This window comes from Grammomys surdaster, unplaced genomic scaffold (genome assembly GCF_004785775.1).
Source record: "Grammomys surdaster isolate TR1022 unplaced genomic scaffold, NIH_TR_1.0 342, whole genome shotgun sequence".
Lineage (NCBI taxonomy): Eukaryota > Metazoa > Chordata > Mammalia > Rodentia > Muridae > Grammomys > Grammomys surdaster.
The window spans coordinates 886,079-907,719 of NW_021604761.1; the positions used below are offsets into that span (position 1 = coordinate 886,079).

The 21,641-nt window shown below is 44.7% G+C and overlaps 1 protein-coding gene across 2 annotated transcripts in view; it reads right to left on the reverse strand.

The window, feature by feature from the left end:
* Window positions 1–21,641, reverse strand: part of Arhgap39 (Rho GTPase activating protein 39) — an 86,556-nt gene that overhangs the window by 28,021 nt on the left and 36,894 nt on the right. For both annotated transcript variants that reach the window (XM_028778816.1, XM_028778817.1), the window contains exon 2: window positions 9,188–9,354. In XM_028778816.1, coding sequence (XP_028634649.1) covers window positions 9,188–9,273 — 86 coding nt within the window. In that variant the 5' untranslated portion in view covers window positions 9,274–9,354. The remainder of the gene's footprint in view (window positions 1–9,187; window positions 9,355–21,641) is intronic.

Sequence of the window (21,641 nt, forward strand, 5' to 3'; positions counted from 1 at the left end):
AACTTCAAGATTTCAAAAGCCCAGGACATCCCAGTTCTCCCTCTCATTCTGTCTGCCTCATGCTTGTAGATCATGATGTAAGCTTGCAGTTACTGCTCCAGCCATGCCTGCCTGCTGCCATATTCCTCTCCTTGATTCTCATGAATTTACCCTCTGTATGGTAAAGCACCCAATAAACCTTTCTATAGCAGCCTTGATTGTTAGCATTTTCTCTAAGCTCCGCCCCAGTTGCCTGGCAACAACGAGGTGTGCCTGACTCACTATAAAAGGGGCTGTTTGCCCCCTCCTCTCTTTTGCTCTTGCCTTCTTGCCCCTGTTCTGTCTTCTGGACCCTTTCCCCCTCTCTCCCCTCCCTCCCTTCTCATGGCCAGCCTCTACTCCTCTATTTCTGTACTCTCTCTGTCTCTATTACCCTCTAGACTTCTCTCCCTGTGTCCTGAATAAACTCTATTCTATTCTATTCTATTCTATTCTATTCTATTCTATTCTATTCTATATCATCGTGTGGCTGGCCCCTCAGGGGTAAGGGAGGCCTCAGCATGGGCCTGGGGAGGCACCCCCTCCCCCATACTTGACTACACATCCACCGAAACCTATCCCCTCTCCCTTTATCTTTATATAAACACAACATTGATCATGATGACTTGTCACAGCAATTGACACTTGGGATCTTTATTTCCCTCTGTGAATATCCTAATGACCTATGCCATAGAGAACACTGAGGGTGTCAGCCAGGGATTCCCTCGACACTATTCATTTAGAGCTAAACACATGCTACCTGATTAGGACCCTCAATGTACCCCCACATTTGGTCACATTTCTGTGTTCTGCAATAGGCTTCAGGATTGTGCTTAAGTACCTGGTACCACGTAATAAACTGGAAGGAACCCAGAGCCACTGTGTACATGTGCTGCTCTCAGTTGGGGCTTACACCTCCCTTGTTGGGGGTTGAATGCTATATCCACCATCATTTCTGGCATTTGAACACTTGGTCCCCAGTTGGGGGCATTGGCTGGGGAGGATTAGGAGGTTTGGCTCATTGGAGGAAGTTTATTACTGCAGGCAGGCTTGGAGTTTAAAGACTTGGGCCATGCCCTGAGTTCACTCTCTCACATCTCTTTGCTTCATGCTTATAATTTGAAGATGTGAGCCTTGTGTTCCAGCTGCCATATTCTATAAACCCCAATAAATCCTTCTATATGTTGACTTGGTCGTGGTATTTTATCATAGCAACAGACAAGTAACCAGTCTACATCTGTACCAGGCAACACTTCCTGTAGACCCTTCTCCTTAGTTATCAACTAAAAGTGTTCGTGTATGTGTGTGTGCTGTAATTGAGGTTTAAGATTTTGATGTAAGACTTTGTGACCACCTTCTCCTCTCTCCAGCTCAATACTGCACAGAGGGGCTGAAGGCTTCAAGGACTCTGTTGAGTGTCCCTGCACCAACACAGACCAGCTGGATTGTTGTACCTAACATTGGACCCTAGGACATATTTACTCTGTGAGGCCCCAGTGGTAATACGGGCCTTCATCCCAACCTTCTGCATAATGCTTCCTGTACCACTTAAAAGTTCACACTGGTCCTACCCTCTGCTCAGAACCATATCCCATGTAAGCAAGAGTACCTTTTCTATCTCCAGGGTGCTTCTAAGATCTATTAAATATGTCTTCTGGTTTGTTTAGCTTGTCCTTCTTCTATAATGTGGTGATGACACTAGTGCCAGAGGTTCAGGGCTCATGCTGTGGCTCCAGTCCCGCTGCTTAGTGACTGAACTGGAGCCATTTCATGATGGGGACTTTTCAGGCCAGGAAGCATAGCTCCTTCAACATTGTGTGTGGCTATAAAACTGTAGCTAATATGAATGTTAAACTCTAAACTCTGTCCTCTTTCTGTCTGTCTCTGTGTGTCTCAGTCTCTCTGTCTGTCTGTTTGTCTTTCTCCTTCTCTCTCTTTTTTTTTTTTTTGTTTGTTTGGTTTGGTTTGGTTTTTTGAGATAAGGTTTTCTGGAATTTGCTCTGTAGACCAGGCTAGACTTGAACTCAAAGATCTGCCTGTGTCTGCCTCCAGAGTTCAGGGATTAAAGGTGTACACCACCACTGCACATCTGGACGTTTAAGTCTTACACCAAGTTTGTTTCAGATGTCTGGCAATTCCTGATGCACAGGCTGGAGGAGCACAATGCTGGACCTGCCATGGCTCTCACAGTGACTACTGAGGCAGGAACAAGGTAAGCAGTTCACTCCAAGGACAGGACATTCTCCCTAATAGGGTTACCGTGAACGCAGCTGTAGCCAGCGCTTCTACGAATCCCTGAAAGGATGGGTATCCAATAAAACCATAAGTAAGCATGCGGATGCTAAGAGCTGACAAAAACTAGGAGAGAAGGAAAGGGACCACAGCATAGGCCTCACCTGCAGGCACCTGCAGCACAGCTAGCACATGCTGACTGTGAGAAGCATGGTAAGATGCAGACATCTACAGGAGATATAGAGGTGGTTAGCTGGAACACCTGAGCTTTAAACACTGCTGAAACATCCAAAACTTAGTTGTGGAGGCTGTGACATAGGAGTGCTTAGTCCAAAGTTCAAGGCCAGTTGGAGTAATATGATGCCACGATCAATCAATCAACCACTGGGATGAATATGTTACAAGCCTAAAGAGTACGACTCCAGATACGGCACATGGCGCACAACAACACAGCAATGAGATAAACCCATTACAGGGTAACACGGGACGTTTCTAGGCAGAAAGGCCTTGACTAAGCGGCCTGGAATATGGAGGGTCTGCATGTACCTGTCATCCATGCAGAAGCTGGGCTCCTCAGGGAAACCAAGGAACCAATGATGTCTGAAAGTGGGGGCTCAGGGCACAGTGGGTAGAAGAGTTTTGCTGCAAAAATAGGGGGATCTGAATTTAAAACTCCAATGCCCATTTTTAAAGACAGGCATAGCCACACTGTACTGTAACCCCAGTGCTGTGGGGGATGGAGGACAGAGGGAGCTCTGGGATTGTTGACTGGCAGCCTAGCTTCAGGTTCAGTGAGAGATCCTCTCCTGCAAGAGGAGGAGCTGGCTGATCACATGCTCACCAGCACACAGGAAGCAAAGAAAGCAGGAAGTGGAGAGACGATAGGAACTTTTAAGTTGGCCCCAGTGACATACAGGAACTCCAGGAAGACTCTGTTTTCTAAAGGTTTCATAACTTCCCCAAACAATATTATCAATGGCAGACCAAGTGTACAAATATGTGGGCCCAAGGGAGACATTTCTCATTCAAATCCATACTAGAATAAGGCAAAGAGTGATTGACAGAGCAGGAAACCTCATGTCCACCCCTCTAGTCACCATATGTGCCCTTGTGAGGACACACACACACACACACACACACAATGTAGGGGTCTAGACTCGTAAAAAGGGTCATGTCTAGGACATGAGAACAACAGAGCCTAAGCCCGGGACCTGGTCAGCTTGAGTGACATGAGTTGAGAGTGACGTGAGTAGAGAACTGACACATCTGCAGGGACAACATGGGTCGGGGCTGCCTCACCATCTTCCAGGACGGGACACACAACTTCAGTCCCTCAAACATGTGTTCTTTCCCATAGAGCTGACGGGAAAGAGAGCCGTCACAGTGAGACAACAGGCCTTAGCCAAGGATCAAGGCTGACACGAATTTCCACAGGTCATGTTGAAAGCTTGTACAGGTGACATGGTGAGGTCATTCTACCCACACAAATGTGACTCCAGCTAACCACGAGAAAAGTACTGAAGCAAAACAGAGGGACATTCTATGTAATGCCTGCCTAGTCCTTCTCTAAATGGTCACTGCTCAGTGTATCCAAGGAGACACAATGAATACATCATGTGAGCTCTTGAGACACAAGAGACCTCAGTTGAGGTGGCACTCAGGTGAACAGAGTGACAAGAGAGGAAGTGCTGACAACGCACCTGTGGAGATACTGGTGTAGAAGACAATGGAGCCCTCTGCCCTACTTCTGCAATGTCAGGTCAGGTCAATCTAAAAGCATATGCATATGTGTGTGTGTGTCTGTGTATGTGATATATGAATACACACACACACATATATATACATATATATACATATATAGACATATATAGACATATATACATATACATATATATATATATATGCTTCTTCAAACTTTAAAACATTTCGTTTTATCTATGAGTGAGGATAATCTACCTCATCTCACAACTGAAGCTTTGGCCTTGGTTCTCTGGGTCAAGCACAGGTATATAGGACAGCAAGGAACCCATAAGAGAGCCCCTCCAACACTGATGGGTGTCACTGACCTCAGGACCCCAGACCCAATCTCCTGCCAACCCTGACCCAGGGAATAGCTGGGTATTGGAGGTCTAGGATGCAGGGTAAGGGACAGTTGCATATGCAGGGTTATGGCAAGTACCCTCGTGAGCTTAAAGCTGTGTTATCTCTTGTAGCCTTTGGCAGAGAGATCCAGGACAAACTCAGGCCTGTTGATGTTTCTTCTCTCTGGATGGCCTCAAGTACACCTAGATGTCGGTATACTGGGGGCTCAGTTAAGACTTGGCACATTAAGAGTCTTAGGACAGCGGGAAGGACTGATTAAGTGGATATGGGCTCATGATAAATCTAAGAAGGTGAGACATACCCACATGCCAGGAGAAATATATGCATTCCCCCTACCTTAAGGCTGAGACCGTCTGCAGGCTGCCCGGCTGCAGGTTATTCACTTCTCTCTGGCCTGGCGATAGTCTGCATTCACTCCATGTTCACTCTACATGTGGTTGACAGTCATAAGGTCCTGACCTTACATAATATGAGCCCCTCTGGGCTCCCCACTATAAACTGAGACTATCAAAGTCCTCTCTGACTGGCCTTCCTGACTGGGCCAGAGGCGGAGATGCTCTCAACAATGCCAGCATACATGACTGTTTCCTGTGGATTCTGAAGCTATTCCAAGTTCCTCATCACTAGTGACAACACAGTTACCTTCTGGCTAGACTGAGGCAGGAGTAGCCATCCTGCAGAGTACAGGTGCATGCCACTGTGGTCCCAACAATGACTGCAGGTAAGCTGCACCTTGAGCTCCCAGCATCAGATGGCTAGGTTCCCTCTGTTCTCCTGTACTTTCTGCCCAGGCTATTCTCTGATGGGAGCTGAAACTTCTAGGATTGGTAATTGGGTCATCTTAATCTTAGAACCCTTTATGACTGGGCTGACTTCAGAGTAAACTCTCAGTAGAGAGCACAGCATTCAATTCCTAGACCAGATGTTCATACTCTCCTCCTCAGTCTGAAGCACATGACATGTGAGAATATCCCAGGTGGACACAAGCACATGGTCACGGCAGAGCATCCTTCTTAGAAACTATACCCTCTGCTCTTGTTGGCATGAACTCCAGCTTTGCAGTGACAGTTCTGGACACCTTAGAAGAGACACCTCAGAACTTGGTTGGCACTTTAAGACAGATTTGCTGACAGGACACTGAGAAGGAAAACCAAGCACAGACACGAAGACAGATGTGCACAGGGGGTTCCACAGAGCTCCTGAAGTAGGGCCTGAGATAACTGTCTTAGGCCAGGTGCTCTCATGGACAGTTAAACAGGGAACAGGGCCTAACTTCTGGATAAGTGAATGAAGCTGCTACAGTAGAGAAGCTGACAGGTGAGAGGGGCAAGGAAGGGGAAGCAAGACTTTTAACATGGTAATAAGCAAGCATGAAGATCCGGGCCAGAATTTGATGGACACACTACTGGTTGCCGACAAACACAGCAGGTGCAAGTTGCCCCAGTGTGGTCGTGGGTGATGACACTAAAGGAAGGTAGTTGCCTACAGGCTGTGAGAAGCTCCTGGTACCTCATTCCTCTGCAATCGCTCTTCACTGACCTTCTCCCTAACCTATATTAGATTTTACCAAAACAAAGCTACTCTCAAACAAAGGTACTCTCCAAAGAATTTTCCTGAGTGACAAAAGAAAGCTATTAAGCACAGAACAATCTCCAAATCCCTTAAAAAAAAAAGGAAGTCTTAGTTTTCTTTAAAAAGTCTTTTTAGCTGGGCGGTGGTGGTGCACGCCTTTAATCCCAGCACTTGGGAGGCAGAGGCAGGTGGATTTCTGAGTTTGAGGCCAGCCTGGTCTACAGAGTGAGTTCCAGGACAGCCAGGGCTACACAGAGAAACCCTGTCTCGAAAAAAACCAAAAAAAAAAAAAAAAAAAAGTCCTTTTAAATCAATGCAATTCAATGATTCTCTTTCCAGAAAGAATGGGGTTTTATTCCCTTTGCAGCGCACTCCTGAGCATGTGGGCAGAAACCCAACCCTTTAGGAACATTCTTGGCATCTCCTGGGGGGCAACATTCAATCACAATACTCAGAGAATAATAAAAGACACAAGAGGGCGGGGAGCCCAGGACCTGACATCCAAAGCTAGGCGTGGGTGTGATCTAAAGATGTCCACAGTGAGTGGTTTCAGAAAAATGGGGAGCCCAGTCTGGGAAGCCCCATGGACTATGTGGACCCTGAAGAAAGGGCGAGACACAGCAAGTGGCCACATATATGTATAGGCCTATGAGCAAGTTGGGGTGGGGGGGTGCTTAAATTAAGGAAAGCACAGCTTGCACACAGAGTTGGAGTCAGTGTGTTAACAGTCATGCTCTGTTGAGTTAGGTAGGTAAGAAAAGCGTGTTAGCTGTTGGAGAGCTGCTCACTGTGCTTCACAGCCAGCTAGGACTCAACCCCATAAGCAACAGGAGGTACCAACGGTTAGCAGCTTCCTACCAACTCAACTGGAGATAGAGTGGGCAAGGATTATTTGGTGATGATGTTTAAGATTGATTGTGACATACACCTAGGTCTCAGGAGCTAGAGGCAGGCAAATGTCTGTGCATTCAAGGCCAGGCAAGGCTACACAGAGAATCTATTTCAAAAAACAGCCAAAGAAATGAATGAAATACATGGGTTAGCTAAAGTATCCCAGTGCCTCAGAACTTTCAAGACATGTACAGAGGGCATGACGTCTCAGAAAAGGGGAACACAGTCATCAATAAGGCACCCAGAAATTGGTCCACAGCTGGCCATAGCGGTGCAGGGTTGTGGTGATAGCTGTGAGCAGCCATGTGGGCACTTTAATCCCGGCACTGGAGGGCAGAGGGAGGCAGATCTCTAAGTTCAAGACCAGCCTGGTCTAGAGTGAATTGCAAGATAGCCAGGGCTACACAGAGAAACCCTGTCTCAAACAAAACAATAACACAAAGAAAGGAAATGGAAAGAAAGAAATTGGATCATTTTTGAGTCAAAAGTTAAGTCAACACTACACACCACACCCAAGTATAGACTCTACATTGATCGCAGGCTATGGGATTGGGGCTGTAACTCAGTGGTAAAGCACTTGCTTGGCACCCATGAGGTCCTGCCTTTAACTCAGAGCACAAAACAAACAAACAACAACACAACTTGGTATTGGAAAACTGAGTGAAAGATTTAAAAAAAAAAAAAAAAAAGAGTCTGAGGCTGGAGAGATGGTTCAGCAGTTAAGAGCATTGGCTGCCCTTCTGGAGGTCCTGAGTTCAATTCCTAGCAATCACATGGTGGCTCACAACCATCTGTAAGGAGATCTGATGCCCTCTTATGGGGTGTCTGAAGACAGCGACAGTGTACTCACATATAATAAATAAATAAACTTTTGGGCCGGAGTGAGCAGGGATGGAGGGAGAGGGAACAGGGAAGGAGGAAAAAGAAAGTCTGAAGATGAATTGTGACATGTACAGGGTGTTACCCTGCTCTGCTATCAAAGACCTAAAATCTAAGCTGCACAGGGACCCAGCCCTCTCCGCAGGTGCTTGACTCAATCCTGTAAGGGGCTGGCAAACTACAGTGGGTCTACACATAAGCCCCTTGTTGTTTATTAGTTCTGTTTTTTTTTATGTGTAAGGGTATTTTGTTTAAATACACCTGTGCACCCCTGCACAGTGTACATGTGTACATGTGTGCAGTGCCTGCGGAGCCCAGAAGACAGTTCTGCATTCCTTGGAACTGGAGTTGCAGGTGGTTATGAGTAGCCGTAAGGGTGCTAGGAGTAGGCTCTGGTCCTCTGCAAGAGTCGTCAGTGCTCTTACCTGCTAAGTCATTTCCTATCTACTGTTGTTTGTTTTTTCGAGACAGAGTCTCATGTATCCCAAGCTGGCTCCAAATGTTTCATGCAGCTGAAGACAGCCTTAAACTTCTGATCCTCGAATCCTCTACTTCCCAAGTACTGGAATGATCTCCCTGGACCACTAGGCCCGTTTTATGTAGTACTGTAGAGTGTGGGGTTTTGTGTGTGTTAGGTAAGTATTCTAACCAGTTGAGTACAAAGATTACTTTTATATTGGCTAAGGGTACAAAAGTCATGCAAAGGCCATGGAAACCACTTAGACTGGACAAGGCTAAGGAGGGTGAGAAGGCAGAGGCTGGCAGAACTGGCTGAGGGGCTCTATACTACACGGGGACAGAAAGTACTATAAATACAAAAGGGAATACGTGGTCTGTGTGGTTCAGGGTGGCAGGAGATCAAACCCTGTGTCAACATCAGATCTGATCAGTGACTGTGTCCTGGTTATGTGAGTCACCTGACAGACACACACTCAAGCATTAAAGGCCTAAGGCAGAACACTTGTGACTTGCCTAAAGTGACTCAGGAAGGACGGGTGACTGACGTTGACAACTTGGAGCAAGAACACATGGACATTTCTAGGACCGTTCTTTATTTTTTTTTTCTGTTAGTGTGGAGTTATTTCCAGATAAAAAGCTGCACATCAGAAAAATAGAGATGAAGAGGCATGACTGCTGGTATCTGTATGAACGGATGCCCAGAGTGCCTGAGAGATGGGGCACAGTTCACATGTGCAGCCCAAACATCATCACTCTGAGGGGGATGAACTGGCTGGCCTCCATCAAGTGTGCAGGTATCACTGCAGTGAGCAGCTATGCTGAGAAGACTGGACTATAGCGACAGGAGCAGGGACAACTCCTGGGGAGGGCGGCGAGAGAAGGCAGTGCATGTGGGCAGCCACGTGAGCACGGCTGGAGAACTACCACGGGCGAGCCAACAGCCCTGGAACCACACTACCTTCTCTCTGCACAGTTGCTCCCCCATTTCCCCAGAGCCTGGATAACTCATAAGGAGTGGATGCTGCCTCCTTACCTGGTACTCGACCCCGGAATCCTGGGCTCCTGCTCATCGACATGGTGGCTTCTGCATTCATAATCCTGTGTCTGTGACATTGCCATCTGCGTCCTTAGTGCTGAGGTGAACAGTTGTCAGGGGACCATCAGGTTGCGTCCTCCAGCATCAGACAGAAAGAGGCCACACTAGGGAGAAAAAAAAGTGGCTAAGTACTGCTGGAAAATTGAGGTGTAAAGTGATGGCCCACACCACAAACATGGAATAATAGTCCATCTTGCTCTTCTGCCAGATAGATGGCTCAAATGGAAAGCAATCCCCATGCCTCAAGACTCCTCAGGGAAGCCACTCCCAGCAAGGTGGTCTTAGTGGCCAGCCAGCTTCTCTTGTACAGAGGGACAGCTGCTGGCTAACTGCCTGCTGCTGGGATATCACTTGGGCCAGGGTAGGTACACAAGAGCTTCAAGAACTACAAAGCTAGAAGATGCACTGAGCACCCAGGCCTCACTTGTGTATGACGTCTGGACCCCAGCACAGGATGCCATATATGGGGAGGTTACTGTGGAGATGAAGTTGGGTACAACATACACAGGGTATGGCCTCATGCACAGTGAGACTCGGGCATGCAAGGAACATACAGATTTCCTGTGACAGTGAACAGGCTCTCTCACAGACAGATTGTGCTGATTAGAATACACATGCAAAGGGATCCCTGAGACTATGCTCATCCAAGATATAAAGCCATCCATGTTATAAATGTGAAGGCTGAAAAAACAAAACAAACTTTTAGGGAAAACCAGAGAATGCTTGGCTTTACAGTGGGGACAGATCTCTGAGACAGTCACAAAACCAGCATCCAAGGAAAAAACTAATGAATTAAACTGTAATAAAGTTAAGATTGAGGATATCTACTTATCAAGAAACCAAAAATAGGCTAGGTGTGTGGCCTATGCCTTTTTAATCTCAAAACTCAGGAGGTGGAGACACAGAAGTCTCTGTGGGTTAGAGGGCATCCTGGTCTCCAGAGTGAGTTCCAGGCCAGCCAAGGCTACAAAGTGAGATCCTAGAAGGAAGGGGGGGGGGAGGATGAGGAGGAAGCAGTAGAGGAGGAGGAAGAAGAGGAAGAGGAAAAATGTGAATCCCAAATGGGAGGCATTTGCCATAAAGAATGACCAGTTATGGCACGTGTGATCTGACAACAGGCACACTAAACATATAACAAATGCTACAGAGAAAGTGATGAAGAAGTGGTAAGTAGACAATGCAGACAGCAGTTATGGAAACGGCTCCATTTCACTTTAAAAGCACTTCAGGGAAGTGCTTTTAAAGGCGTATGACATAAAGCACCCAGCAAACAGGAAAGACAGCAACTCCCTAGTGCTGGCAAGGGCAAGGAGAAGAGCACTCATATCCTAGTGCTAGGTCTCAAGGGCTTCCCGCTCCAGCTGGCAGCTCGACAGTGTTCCCCAAAGGAGAACACATGCATCTACCTGACCCAAGCATCCTTAGAATGGAGGCAGCAACTTCACAGAGGCCACTGTGATAATGCCAGCAGTGCTGTCACAACAGACACCGGAGGGACACCAAGTGTACACTAATTCCATAGCAGTGAGTGAACCCATGCACACACTAGGGTTTCCTTTAAAGAGTTGAGAAGCAGTTATTGCTATTAGAATCAGATCCAACAGGCTCAGGACCCAACAGTGCCAGGACGGGATCGGGGCCACATACTGTCTCCAGCCAAGTGCTGCTGCTCACAGAGTGCTGATCCAGGAAGCTCACAGTGCTGCAGGCTCTGTACACATGCCCCCCACCCCTACCACACACATACAGCCACTGGGAACAGAGTATCACTGGGGTTATATCTTACTCTTTATCAGCTCCCAGATGGCATTAGACTTACGCTTTCCCTCAAACTGGGGATATACCATGGATACTAACTGCTAATTTAAGGACAAATTCAAAAAGGTTCAAATTACCAGGTAAATCAGGAAAGGTGGCACACACCTGTAATCCAAGTATTTGGGAGACCAAAAGAAAAAGGAAAAAAAAAAAAAAGAAAAAGCCATTATGACAAAGAACAATGAAATTTAGAAAGTCATTAGGTCATTCCTTTAAAACATATATTCTACTAAACTGGAAAATTTTTTTTTTAAAGGATGAATTTCTAGTTATATCACCTAGCAAATTTAAACTAAGACGAAATATTTAAGCAGATCTATAAAAAGGCTGGAGAGATGGTTCAGTGGTTAGAGCACTGGCTGCTGTTTTAGAGGACCTACGTTTGATTCCCAGCACCCACATGGCAGCTGGTAAACATCTGCAACTCTAGCTGCAAGGAGTTCATTGTCCTTCTTTGGCTTCAGTGGGCACTACATATGGTATACATACATGTAGGCAAAACCCCTACACACATAATAAATAAAAATTAATAAAAAAAAATTAAAAATCTCCTAACTAAAAAAACTCAGGCCCAGAAAGATTCACTGGACAATTTTACCAGATCTTTAAAGAAGAACTAATGCCTATGCTTTCTCAAATTAGTTCATAAGCTGGAAGGCAGCTACCCTCACCACCATACCACCAATACCACACTCACCACCACACCACCAAAACCACACTCACACTCACACTCACCACCACACCACCAGTACCACACTCACCACCACGCCACCAATACCACACTCACCACCACGCCACCAGTACCACACTCACCACCACGCCACCAGTACCACACTGGGTATAAGATGGGAAAGGAAAGGATGGACATAACCAAGCTCTGCTATAAAGCTGGTAATGACACTAGCCACACCTTCAATAAAGGAAAATTACAGACCAATTCCCTGATGAACAGAGATGCCATTAGTCTCAACAAAATTACTTGCAAACTGAATTCAAGAACTGTGGGGAGCTGAGAAAACCCTGACTGAGTATGTAGGGAATGGGTAAAATCCTGAGTGAATGTGTATTGCTGACATGGCACAAGTGTGTCAAGGACCAGTGCCTTCCTTGGGTCAGGCTTGGATTAGCAAAGCTTCCTTTGGTCCAAGTGTGAGTTTTTATGAATAAGTGACCAGTGGTGCAAAGACTAGCAAGTCCAGCATCCCAGGTTCCTTCTCCAGGAACCTTCAGTGCACCTACAGAGGTGGCCTATGGAGACCAGCTACCTCTTCCACTGTGGTGCACATAACAGACAGGCTGAGGTGCTGGCTGTGGGCCACCTGACCTCAGCTTTTCTACACGTCTATCCTTTCCTCATTCTCTTTCAGTCTCTGTCGGTTTCTGAGACCCAAGATACCCAGGGCATGGTAAAGAACACATCAAAAAGATCATTCTTTATATAAAGTTGCTTTATTCCAAGGAGGCTGAAATAATTCAATAGATGGAAATCAATAAGTGCTATAAATTACATAAGTGATCTAGGACATAAATCATATAATCTCTCCCTTCTTTCCCTCTTTCCCTCCCTCCCTCCCTGCTTGCTCTTTCTTTCTTTCTTTCTTTCTTTCTTTCTTTCTTTCTTTCTTTCTTTCTTTCTTTCTTTTCCTCTTTGGAGCTAAGGACTGAATCCAGGGCCTAGCAAGCACTTTACCACTAAATTAAACCCCCAACTCCATATAATCATCTTGATAGAGGAAGAAAAGGCTTTTGACAAAAATTCCAACATCTTTTCTTGAAAAAAAATTGTTAAGAAACTCCAAAGAGAAGGACTTTTCAATATAATATAGGCTCTCTATAGCTAACATGCTATTAAATAGTGAAAACTCCAAGTTTTCCATTAAATCAAGAACAAGAGAAGGGTATATATTTTCTTCACTCATATTCAATATTGTACAGAAAATAGTAGTTAAAGCATAAGACAAGAGAACCAAATAAAAAGGACATAAATAGGAAAGAAAGACGTCAAAGTCTGCTTACGTGCAGATGATCTGAGTCTTTACATAGGTCACCCTGAGAATCCACAAACACTTTCAGCCAAGTATTAGGGCACAATGCTAGTGAAAGAGTCAACAGCCTTCCTAACCAATGCCAAATACACTGATAGAGAAATAAGAGAAACAATTTCATTCACAACAGCCTTGAAATAAACCTAATCAAGGAAGAGAAAGATGTCAACATGAAGTTTAGTACACTGAAGAAGCAGGGAAAGGAACAAAACAAGGAAAGTGATCCCATGCTCATGAACGGGAACATCCTGAAACCAACCATCCTACCAAAAGCAACTGACACACTCTGCAATCCCATTAAAATACCAGCACTCTCACATCTCAGCACAGGAGAGAACAATATTAAAATCCATACGGAAGCACAAAAGAATTCAGACAGCCAAAGAGATTCTAAACAAAAGGATATGCTAGAGGATGCCCATATCTGATTTCAAGCTATACTAAGGAGCTAAAACATTAAAAATAGCACGGTGCTAACACAAAAACAGATGCACACATGCATCAATGGGATAGAGTCAGGGACCCAGAGAGAAGGCCATGTATCTCTAGCTATCAATTTTTGGTGAGGATATCAAAGTACACACAGGAGAAAACAGTATCTTCAACAGACAGTGCTAGGAGAAGTGGATAGATGCATGTAGAAGAATGAAACTAGATCTTTCTTTCACCCTGGACAATAATCAGGTCTAAATGGATTAACGATGTTGGCATCAGACCTGAGACTCGGAAACTGCTAGAGAAAAAGTAGGAAAAGTGCTCCAGGATATATGCACACACAAGACCTGGCACAGCTGAAGGAAGACAAGGTGCTTTTACATTTTTTATTTTATTAATTTAAATTGTATGTGGTATGGATAAGAGAGAGAGAGAGAGAGAGAGAGAGAGAGAGAGAGAGAGAGAGAGAGAGCTCATGTGACTATGTGAATATATGCACGTGAGTGCAGGTGTCTGTGGAGGACAGAGGCATTGTATCTCCTGAAGACGGGATTACAGAAGGTTGTGAGTCTCCTGACATGGGTGCTGGGAACCAAACTCAGGTTTTCTGAACAATGAGCAAACATTCTAAGCCATCTTTGTAGCCCCAGAAATACAAATTGTTAGTAAATAGGTTTTTTTTTACACAAGTGTTCAACATCCTTACCCATCAGGGAAATTCAAATTAGTAACATTTTGAGTTTTTTTCTCACCTCAGTCAGAAAGACTGTCATGGAGAGAACAAGTGACAAGAAATGCTGGTAAGAATGTGGGAGAAGGACGTGGCCACTGTTGGTGGGAATCTATAGTGGCGCAGCTACTTTGAAAATCACTGTGGCAGTTTCTCAAAAAATCTAAAAATAGAGCTACCATGTGACCCAGTTACGTCATACCCGGGCATAGACCCAAAGGACTCTAACTCCTACTACAGAGACACTGGCAAGCACATGTTCACTGCCGCTCTAGTCACAATCAAGGACACCCAGTAACCAATGAACGGATCATGAAAATGTGGTGGGCACACTGTGGAATAAAGAAATATGACTTTGTAGAAGAACGACTAGAACTGAAAACATACTGAGTAAGGAAGGCAGCTCGGGCTCAGAAGACACACACCATACATCCTCATATGCAAATCCTCGCTGCGACTTTTTGGATTTGTATGTTTAATTTAGAGTGTCTGTAGGTGTCAAGAAAGGCCTCATGAGACAGGAAGCATCTCACACTGGGGGTGATGTAGAGCACACGATATTAAGAGTAGATCAGAGAAATATTGGGGATGGAAAGGTCTAAGCATGAATGTTGGCCAGGGAATAGGGAACAGGAGAGGGTTGTGGAGGAGGGTGAACTGAAACTAAGGATGAAAAGACCTTACAGAAATCTACTCCTTTGTAATCTAATTTAAAATATATACTTAAAAAAAAAAGTGAGTCTGAATGAAGGTACGCTTCATGAATTATACTGTTTCCAGAACCACAGGTTATTAATTGAAAATCCCAGCACTCCTACAGGGAGAAGAGGAACAGAGACAGGATAATCCTTACAAGTCCAAGGGTCACTTGGCCTGGCACACGCAGTGAATGACAAGAGGCTGTCTCAATCAAGGGGGAAGGCAAGCACTAACACATCAAGTGTCCTTTGACCTCCACATGCACACACACATACAAAAAACAAAGTCAGTGTCCACTGTGAAGGTGTTACGTACCTATAAACTTGGGATTAAAGGTATGCATCACCATGCTTCTGGCTCCAGCAATTTTTTTGAAGATTATTTTATATGCATGTGTGTGGACATGTGTTTGGGCATGCAGTGTGCATCAGGAAAAACCACTTGGTGTTCTCCATCCTTCTCCACCTGCTCCTCTGAGGCAGGCTCTGCTTCTCACCATGGAGCTCACATTTCCTCTCTAGACTGGAAGCCAGTAAGCCCCCGCTATTCTCTTGTCTCTATCCACTTTTGAGCTGATGTTACAGATGTGTGTGTGTGTGTTATGCATGGTTTCTTATGTGATGATTCACATTCTGTGGTGACCCACTGCTCAGCACTGATATTGAAGATAACAGTTTTTCTGGTTTTCTCTAATTTATCTAGCTAGAAATGGATCACTTTTACTGGTAATAAGGCAGTTTTTAAACTTTTTTCTTGATTTAATACCACTTCATTTCCTTTCTTTTAATGTTTTTAGTGTTTTTTGGTTTGGTTTGGTTTGGTTTGGTTTGAGTCACGGTCTGTCTATGTATCCCAGGCTGTCCTCAAACTCAGAGATCGCTCTGCCTCTGCTTCCCAAGTGTTCAGATTAAAGGTGTAGTCACAACCTTTGGGTGTTGTTATCTTGTAATTTCTTATGTAAATATGTTTTTAGATCTTAAGGCTTTGTGTGTATAAATGTTCTGCCTGTGCATCACTTGGTCAAAAGGTGGTATTGGCATCGGGATACCCTGAAACTAGAATTACAGTTGGTTGTGAGGCAGCATGTGGATGCTAAGAGCTGAACCCAAGCTGGCCCTCTACAAGAGCAGTCAGTGCTCTCAACCATGGAGCCATCTCTCCAGCCCCTTTATTAATATGGAAATAGAGTTTAATGATTTGTGCCTTTAAAAAAAACACAAAATCCAGGCACCAGAGAGATGGGTCAGTGGTTAAGAGCACTGACTACTTTTAAAAAGGACCTGGGTTTAAGTTGCACCATCTATATGGAACCTAACAACGATTGATAACTAGAGTTCTGAGGGACTCTGATACCTTCTTCTGACCTTTTCAGGTAATGCAGATGTGGTGCAGGTAAAAACACACATAAAATCAAAATAAGTCTTAAGAGCTGGGTGGTGGTGGTGCATACCTTTGGTCCTAGCACTCAGGAGGCAGAGACAGGTGGATCTCTGAATGCAAGGCCAGCATGGTCTACAGAGCGAGTTCTAAGACAGTCAGGGCTATGCTAAAGCAAAACATAACAAGCAGGCAAACAAACAAACAACTTGCAGGTTGGTAGGTAGGCAGGCAGGCAGGAAGACAGGCAGGCAGGCAGGCAGACAGACAGACAGGCAAAATCTTAGAATAAAAATCTAATTTGGCTGGGCAGTGGTGGTGCATGCCTTTAATCCCAGCACTTAGGAGGCAGAGGCAGGCGGATTTCTGAGTTCGAGGCCAGCCTGATCTACAGAGTGAGCTCCAGGACAGCCAGGGCTACACAGAGAAAGCCTGTCTTGAACCCCCCCCCCCAAAAAAAAAATCCAATCTGAGCATGAATTGCTTTTCCAGGCAACCTGAGTTTAGTTCTCAGAACCCACATGGCAGCTCACAACAGACTGTAACTCAGTTCCAGAAGATCCAGCATACTTTTTGGCCCATCTAGGTATCAGGCACACACATGGTGTACAGACATATAGACAAAACACCCATATAAATAAAATAAAGTCTGAGAAAAGCTTACTGATTTATCTTGAACTTCTCTTTGATTCACAAATTATATAGAAGTATGTTATCTAATAACTGCCAGTTTTCCAGATTTTGTTTTGTTTTTTTGAGACAAAGTCTCACTAGATATCCCAGGATGGACATGCACTCTTCCAGCCACAGCCTTGCCACGGCTAGGATGGTGGGCGTATGCCATCACACTCAGACCCTCTGGGTATGTTTATTGGTTTCTGATTTATTCTCACTCTTGTTAGAGAAATTATTGTATTCTGAATATTCAGTTTTGTTAAGATGTTTGATGGTCCATGTAGGGAGTGGTGGTGCACACTTCTAGTCCCAGAATTTGGGAGGCAGAGGTAGGCAGATCTCTCTGTGAGTTCAAGGACAGCCTGGTCTATACAGAGAGTTCCAGGCCAGTTAAGGCTACAGAGAGATATTGTCTCAACCCACATGGCCCTCCAATAAAAAAGATATTTGATAGCACAGAAAAGCCTTATTTTGGTAAATATTCACTGAATGTTCATGTTCGCAAGACTAGTATTTCTCACAAGCACTAGAACAGAATCTATGTTTGGGTGAGAGTTTTACCAAGCTAGGTGAAGCTGGCCAGGGTGCTGACACTAATTTGGTCTCTGTTCATTCATCTATTTACTGTCAAAATTGGACATTCTTATTTCGGCTCTTACTGACCATTAAATATGTTTTTGGAGTCTTTGGAGCTAAGGAGTATGGAACTATCTTTGCCCACAGTGCTAACTGCCTTCCCTCTGGCTAATCTTGACTTTAAATCCATACATGGAGTGCCCAAACTCTTGTCACCCAGCTTCCTGAACCTTTCTGAACTAATGGCACAGTTACAACAACTTTTCCTTGTCAGTTAAGACTGACATTTGTTGCAGGGCAGTGACGGTGCATGTCTGTAGTCCCAGCACTTGGGGAAGCAGAGGCAGGAGGATTTCTAAGTTTGAGGCCAGCTTGGTCTACAGAGTGAGTTCCAGGACAGCCAGGGCTACACAGAGAAACAAAGAAAGAGACTAATTCTAAAACAAACAAAAGGCTAACATTTGTCGATTTTATGACCTTTTGATTTTTCATTTTAGTATGCTTAGCTACTTTTATGTCAACTTTATTACTAGAGTTATTTATCTGAAATGTGGGGGCCTCAACTGTGATAAAATGCCTCCCTATGCAAGCCTGTAGGGAATTTTCTAAATCAGTAATTTACTAGGGAGGGCACAGCACATTACAGGTGCTGGCATCTCTGGGCTGGTGGTCCTGGTTTTTAAGAAGACAGGCTGTACAAGCCATGGGGAGCAATAGCAAGCCAGTATGTGTCGCTCCTCCATGGCCTCCGCATCAGCTCCTGCCTCCAGGTTCCTGCCCTGTTTGAGTTTCTGTCCTCACTTACTTTGATGATGATGACAATGATATACAAGTATAAGCCAAATAAATTATTTCCTCAAGTTGCTCTTGGTGATGGTGTTTCATCACAGCAACAGTAACCCTAACTAAGATGCCATAGTATAGGTTATATCTTCCTGTTCTGGTAGACTACACTGTTTGGTACCCAGGTCAAGATAAACCTACCCATCTCCTTATATGGTTTCTTTGTGGAGGATATTTACTTATTCTCTCCTTGGCTTACTTACTGAGTCAGTCATTTACATAAGTTTGCAGTTACAGATATTTATGCTTCAGACTGCAATCCCATGTGGCTGGCTTTGCACAAATTACTTCAGCTTTGGTTACTAGGAATGTTTTTTCATTGTTATTTATGTGTTAATGTTTTGCTTCCAAACATGTATGTGTAACACATGTGTGCAGTGGCCACAGAGAACAAAGAGGGTGTCAGATCCTCTGGAGCTGAAGTTACAGATTATTAGTCACAATAAGGGTGCTAGGAATTGAACCTGAGTCCTCTTGAAAAGCAGCCAGGGCTCTTAGATGCTAAGCCATCTCTCCAACCTAGTGGGAACTCTTTAGTGGGTTCCTGAGTTCCTTTAGATGTGCTGTCATTGTGGGGTCTGCTTTTGTTTTGGCTTGTCCTGACTTTACGCTTCTGTGAGATGCTCCAGGCTCACCTTACACATTTCGTGCCCCAGTCATTTCAGTCCTTTCTGCTAGGACTGCTGGTTCCTCTCATCACAAAATAGCTTTAAAAATAAAGATTGGTACTCCAGGACCTGGAGAGGTGGCTCAGTGGTTAACACATTCTATGCTTTTCCAGAAGCTGTGAATCCAATTCTCAGCATCCACATGGCAGCTCACGATGACCTGCACTCGAGTTTCAGGGGACACGCTCTTGTAGCTTCCAGAGGCACCAGGATTGCACACAGACTTACATGCAGGGAAAACGGTCATATACACTCTTAAAAACAGCTGGCACTGTAGACATGTCATCTGGTCTGTCACTCCTAGGCCTTCCCGCCTGGCAGCAGAGCACAGTGTGCACGCTGTAGTGCAGCAGCGGTCTCCTCCAGTCCCTGAGGCAAAGTCATGGCCTCTGCATTAGTGATCCGTCTATGTGCCGTGACAACATGTCTGACAGAACAGCTTAAGGAAGGACTAGCTGACTTTGCCCACAGTTGAGCTCCAGGAGCAGCCTGTCATGGCAGGGAAGGCGAGGGAGCAGAGATGGCTGCTCACACTGGATCCAGTGAGGAAGCAGAGAGAAATGAGAGCTGGGACTCAGCTCGCTCTCTTTACTCCTCTGTATTCGGTTTCATGCCCACTCTACAGAAGGACACATAGAGGTCTTTCCAGTTCAATTAACCTTGTCTAGATGACCTCTCTTAGACACACTTGAGATTTGTTTCCATGATGACTCTATATCTCATCAAACTGACATTCAAAATTAATCATCATAGCAGCAGGTGGCACATGGCTTTGATCACAGCACTAATGAGGCAGAGGCAAGAGAGTCTCTGTAAGTTGGTGGCCAGCTTGGTCTACAGAGCTAGTTCCAAAACAGCCAAAGCTACACAGAGAAACTGTCTTGAAAAAAGTAAAATAAAATGAAGTCAATCACTTAGCATAGCAACAAAACAAGCAGAATACAGCAGATAGATAGGCTCATGGCAACAGTGGAGCTCCTGTCCGCTCTTGGAGGGTTGTCAGACCCTGAAACTACAATTACCACTTCCTCTGGCCCAACTGAAAAATTTAGTGCTTTAACTGCTAAATTTTGTAAGGTAAACCATTTGAAGCTGAAGAGCCTCCTTAGTGGTTAAGAATAGTTGTTGCATCTCTAGAGGACCTGAAATCATCTCCCAACGCCTATGTTGGACAACTCATAACTGCCTACAACTTCAGCCCCAGGGGATCCAACCCCCTCTTTTGAACTCTGTGAACACAGACACATACATTCACTACAATGAATCTTTAAAAAGATAAAAACGCTCAGTGGTTGTGGGTCACACCTTTTACCCCAGATTGGAAGGCAGATCCCTTTTCCAACTCAAATCAGCTGCCACATGGATCAATATAGTGTCTTCCTCTTGCTGTCTCCCATGTTTCTCATGCTAACTATAAGACATCCCTCCCCCATTTAGCATTGCTGTACCTGACTATTCAGTCCCAGTGTGCACACATAGCAGGTGACCTACACTCCCATGGAAAATTCATTATCATTCAGGTCCAGGGCTCACATTCAACCATAGTTATAACCATGACTGCTATTTCTTATCTAACTGCAAACAGGCAAGTTCAGAATTATACTGTTAGTAAGATCATACTAAGTTGTTTTTTCTCAAATTTAATCAAAGTGATTAAAGCTTAGCCTTTTAATTTCTCTTTATTTATTCACTTCAGATATTTATCTACAAATGCCTGTCTTTGAGAACTGACAGTAGAGAACTTATATTTCCATTCCTTTCAAATGCCAATTTATTAATTTCATATCATAGTCTCTTCTGTAACCAGAGCTTTTAGTTTCTCAGTCTCAGGATTCACAGTCTGGGGCTGTGTGTAAGAGAGCTCAGTGGGTAAAAAGAGTTCTTGTCTCCAGGTCTGAGGAGCTCAGGTCAATGCCAGGGACACACGGGGTAAAAGGACAGAACACACTCCCACAGTTATCTCTAACTCTTTCTTTTTTCATTGTTTTTTGAGACAGGGCCTCTCTCAGTAGTCCTGGCTGTCCTGGAACTCACCAGATCTGCCTCTTTTTTCACTGTGTTTTGAGACAGGGTCTCTCTCAGTAGTCCTGGCTGTCCTGGAACTCACCAGATCTGCCTGCCTCTGCTCTGCAAGTGCAGAGACTAAAGATGGGCAGCACTGCGCCCAGAGTTTATCTCTGACTTTCATACTCACAAATACATTAACGTAGGCAAATAAGTAAAAGAGGAATTTGGGGCTCATTGTCTTCAGGCACTGAGGCCTTCAGTGAGGTTTTCCATACTGACCCTGTGCCCGTCCTAAAGTTGTTACATCCAGGTGCTTTACAATCCTGTACAGAGCAACTGGGTCCTATGTGAATGTAGGTGACACTTTTCTATCTGCTCTTCAAAACTGTGGATCCTGTAAACAAGAGAGCTACTTAAATTTTATATCTATGAAAAACCATGCAGACACAATCTTTCTTAAGGCAGGGTTTTACTGTGTAGATCTGATAAGTCTGGAAGTCACTATATAGGGCTCACAT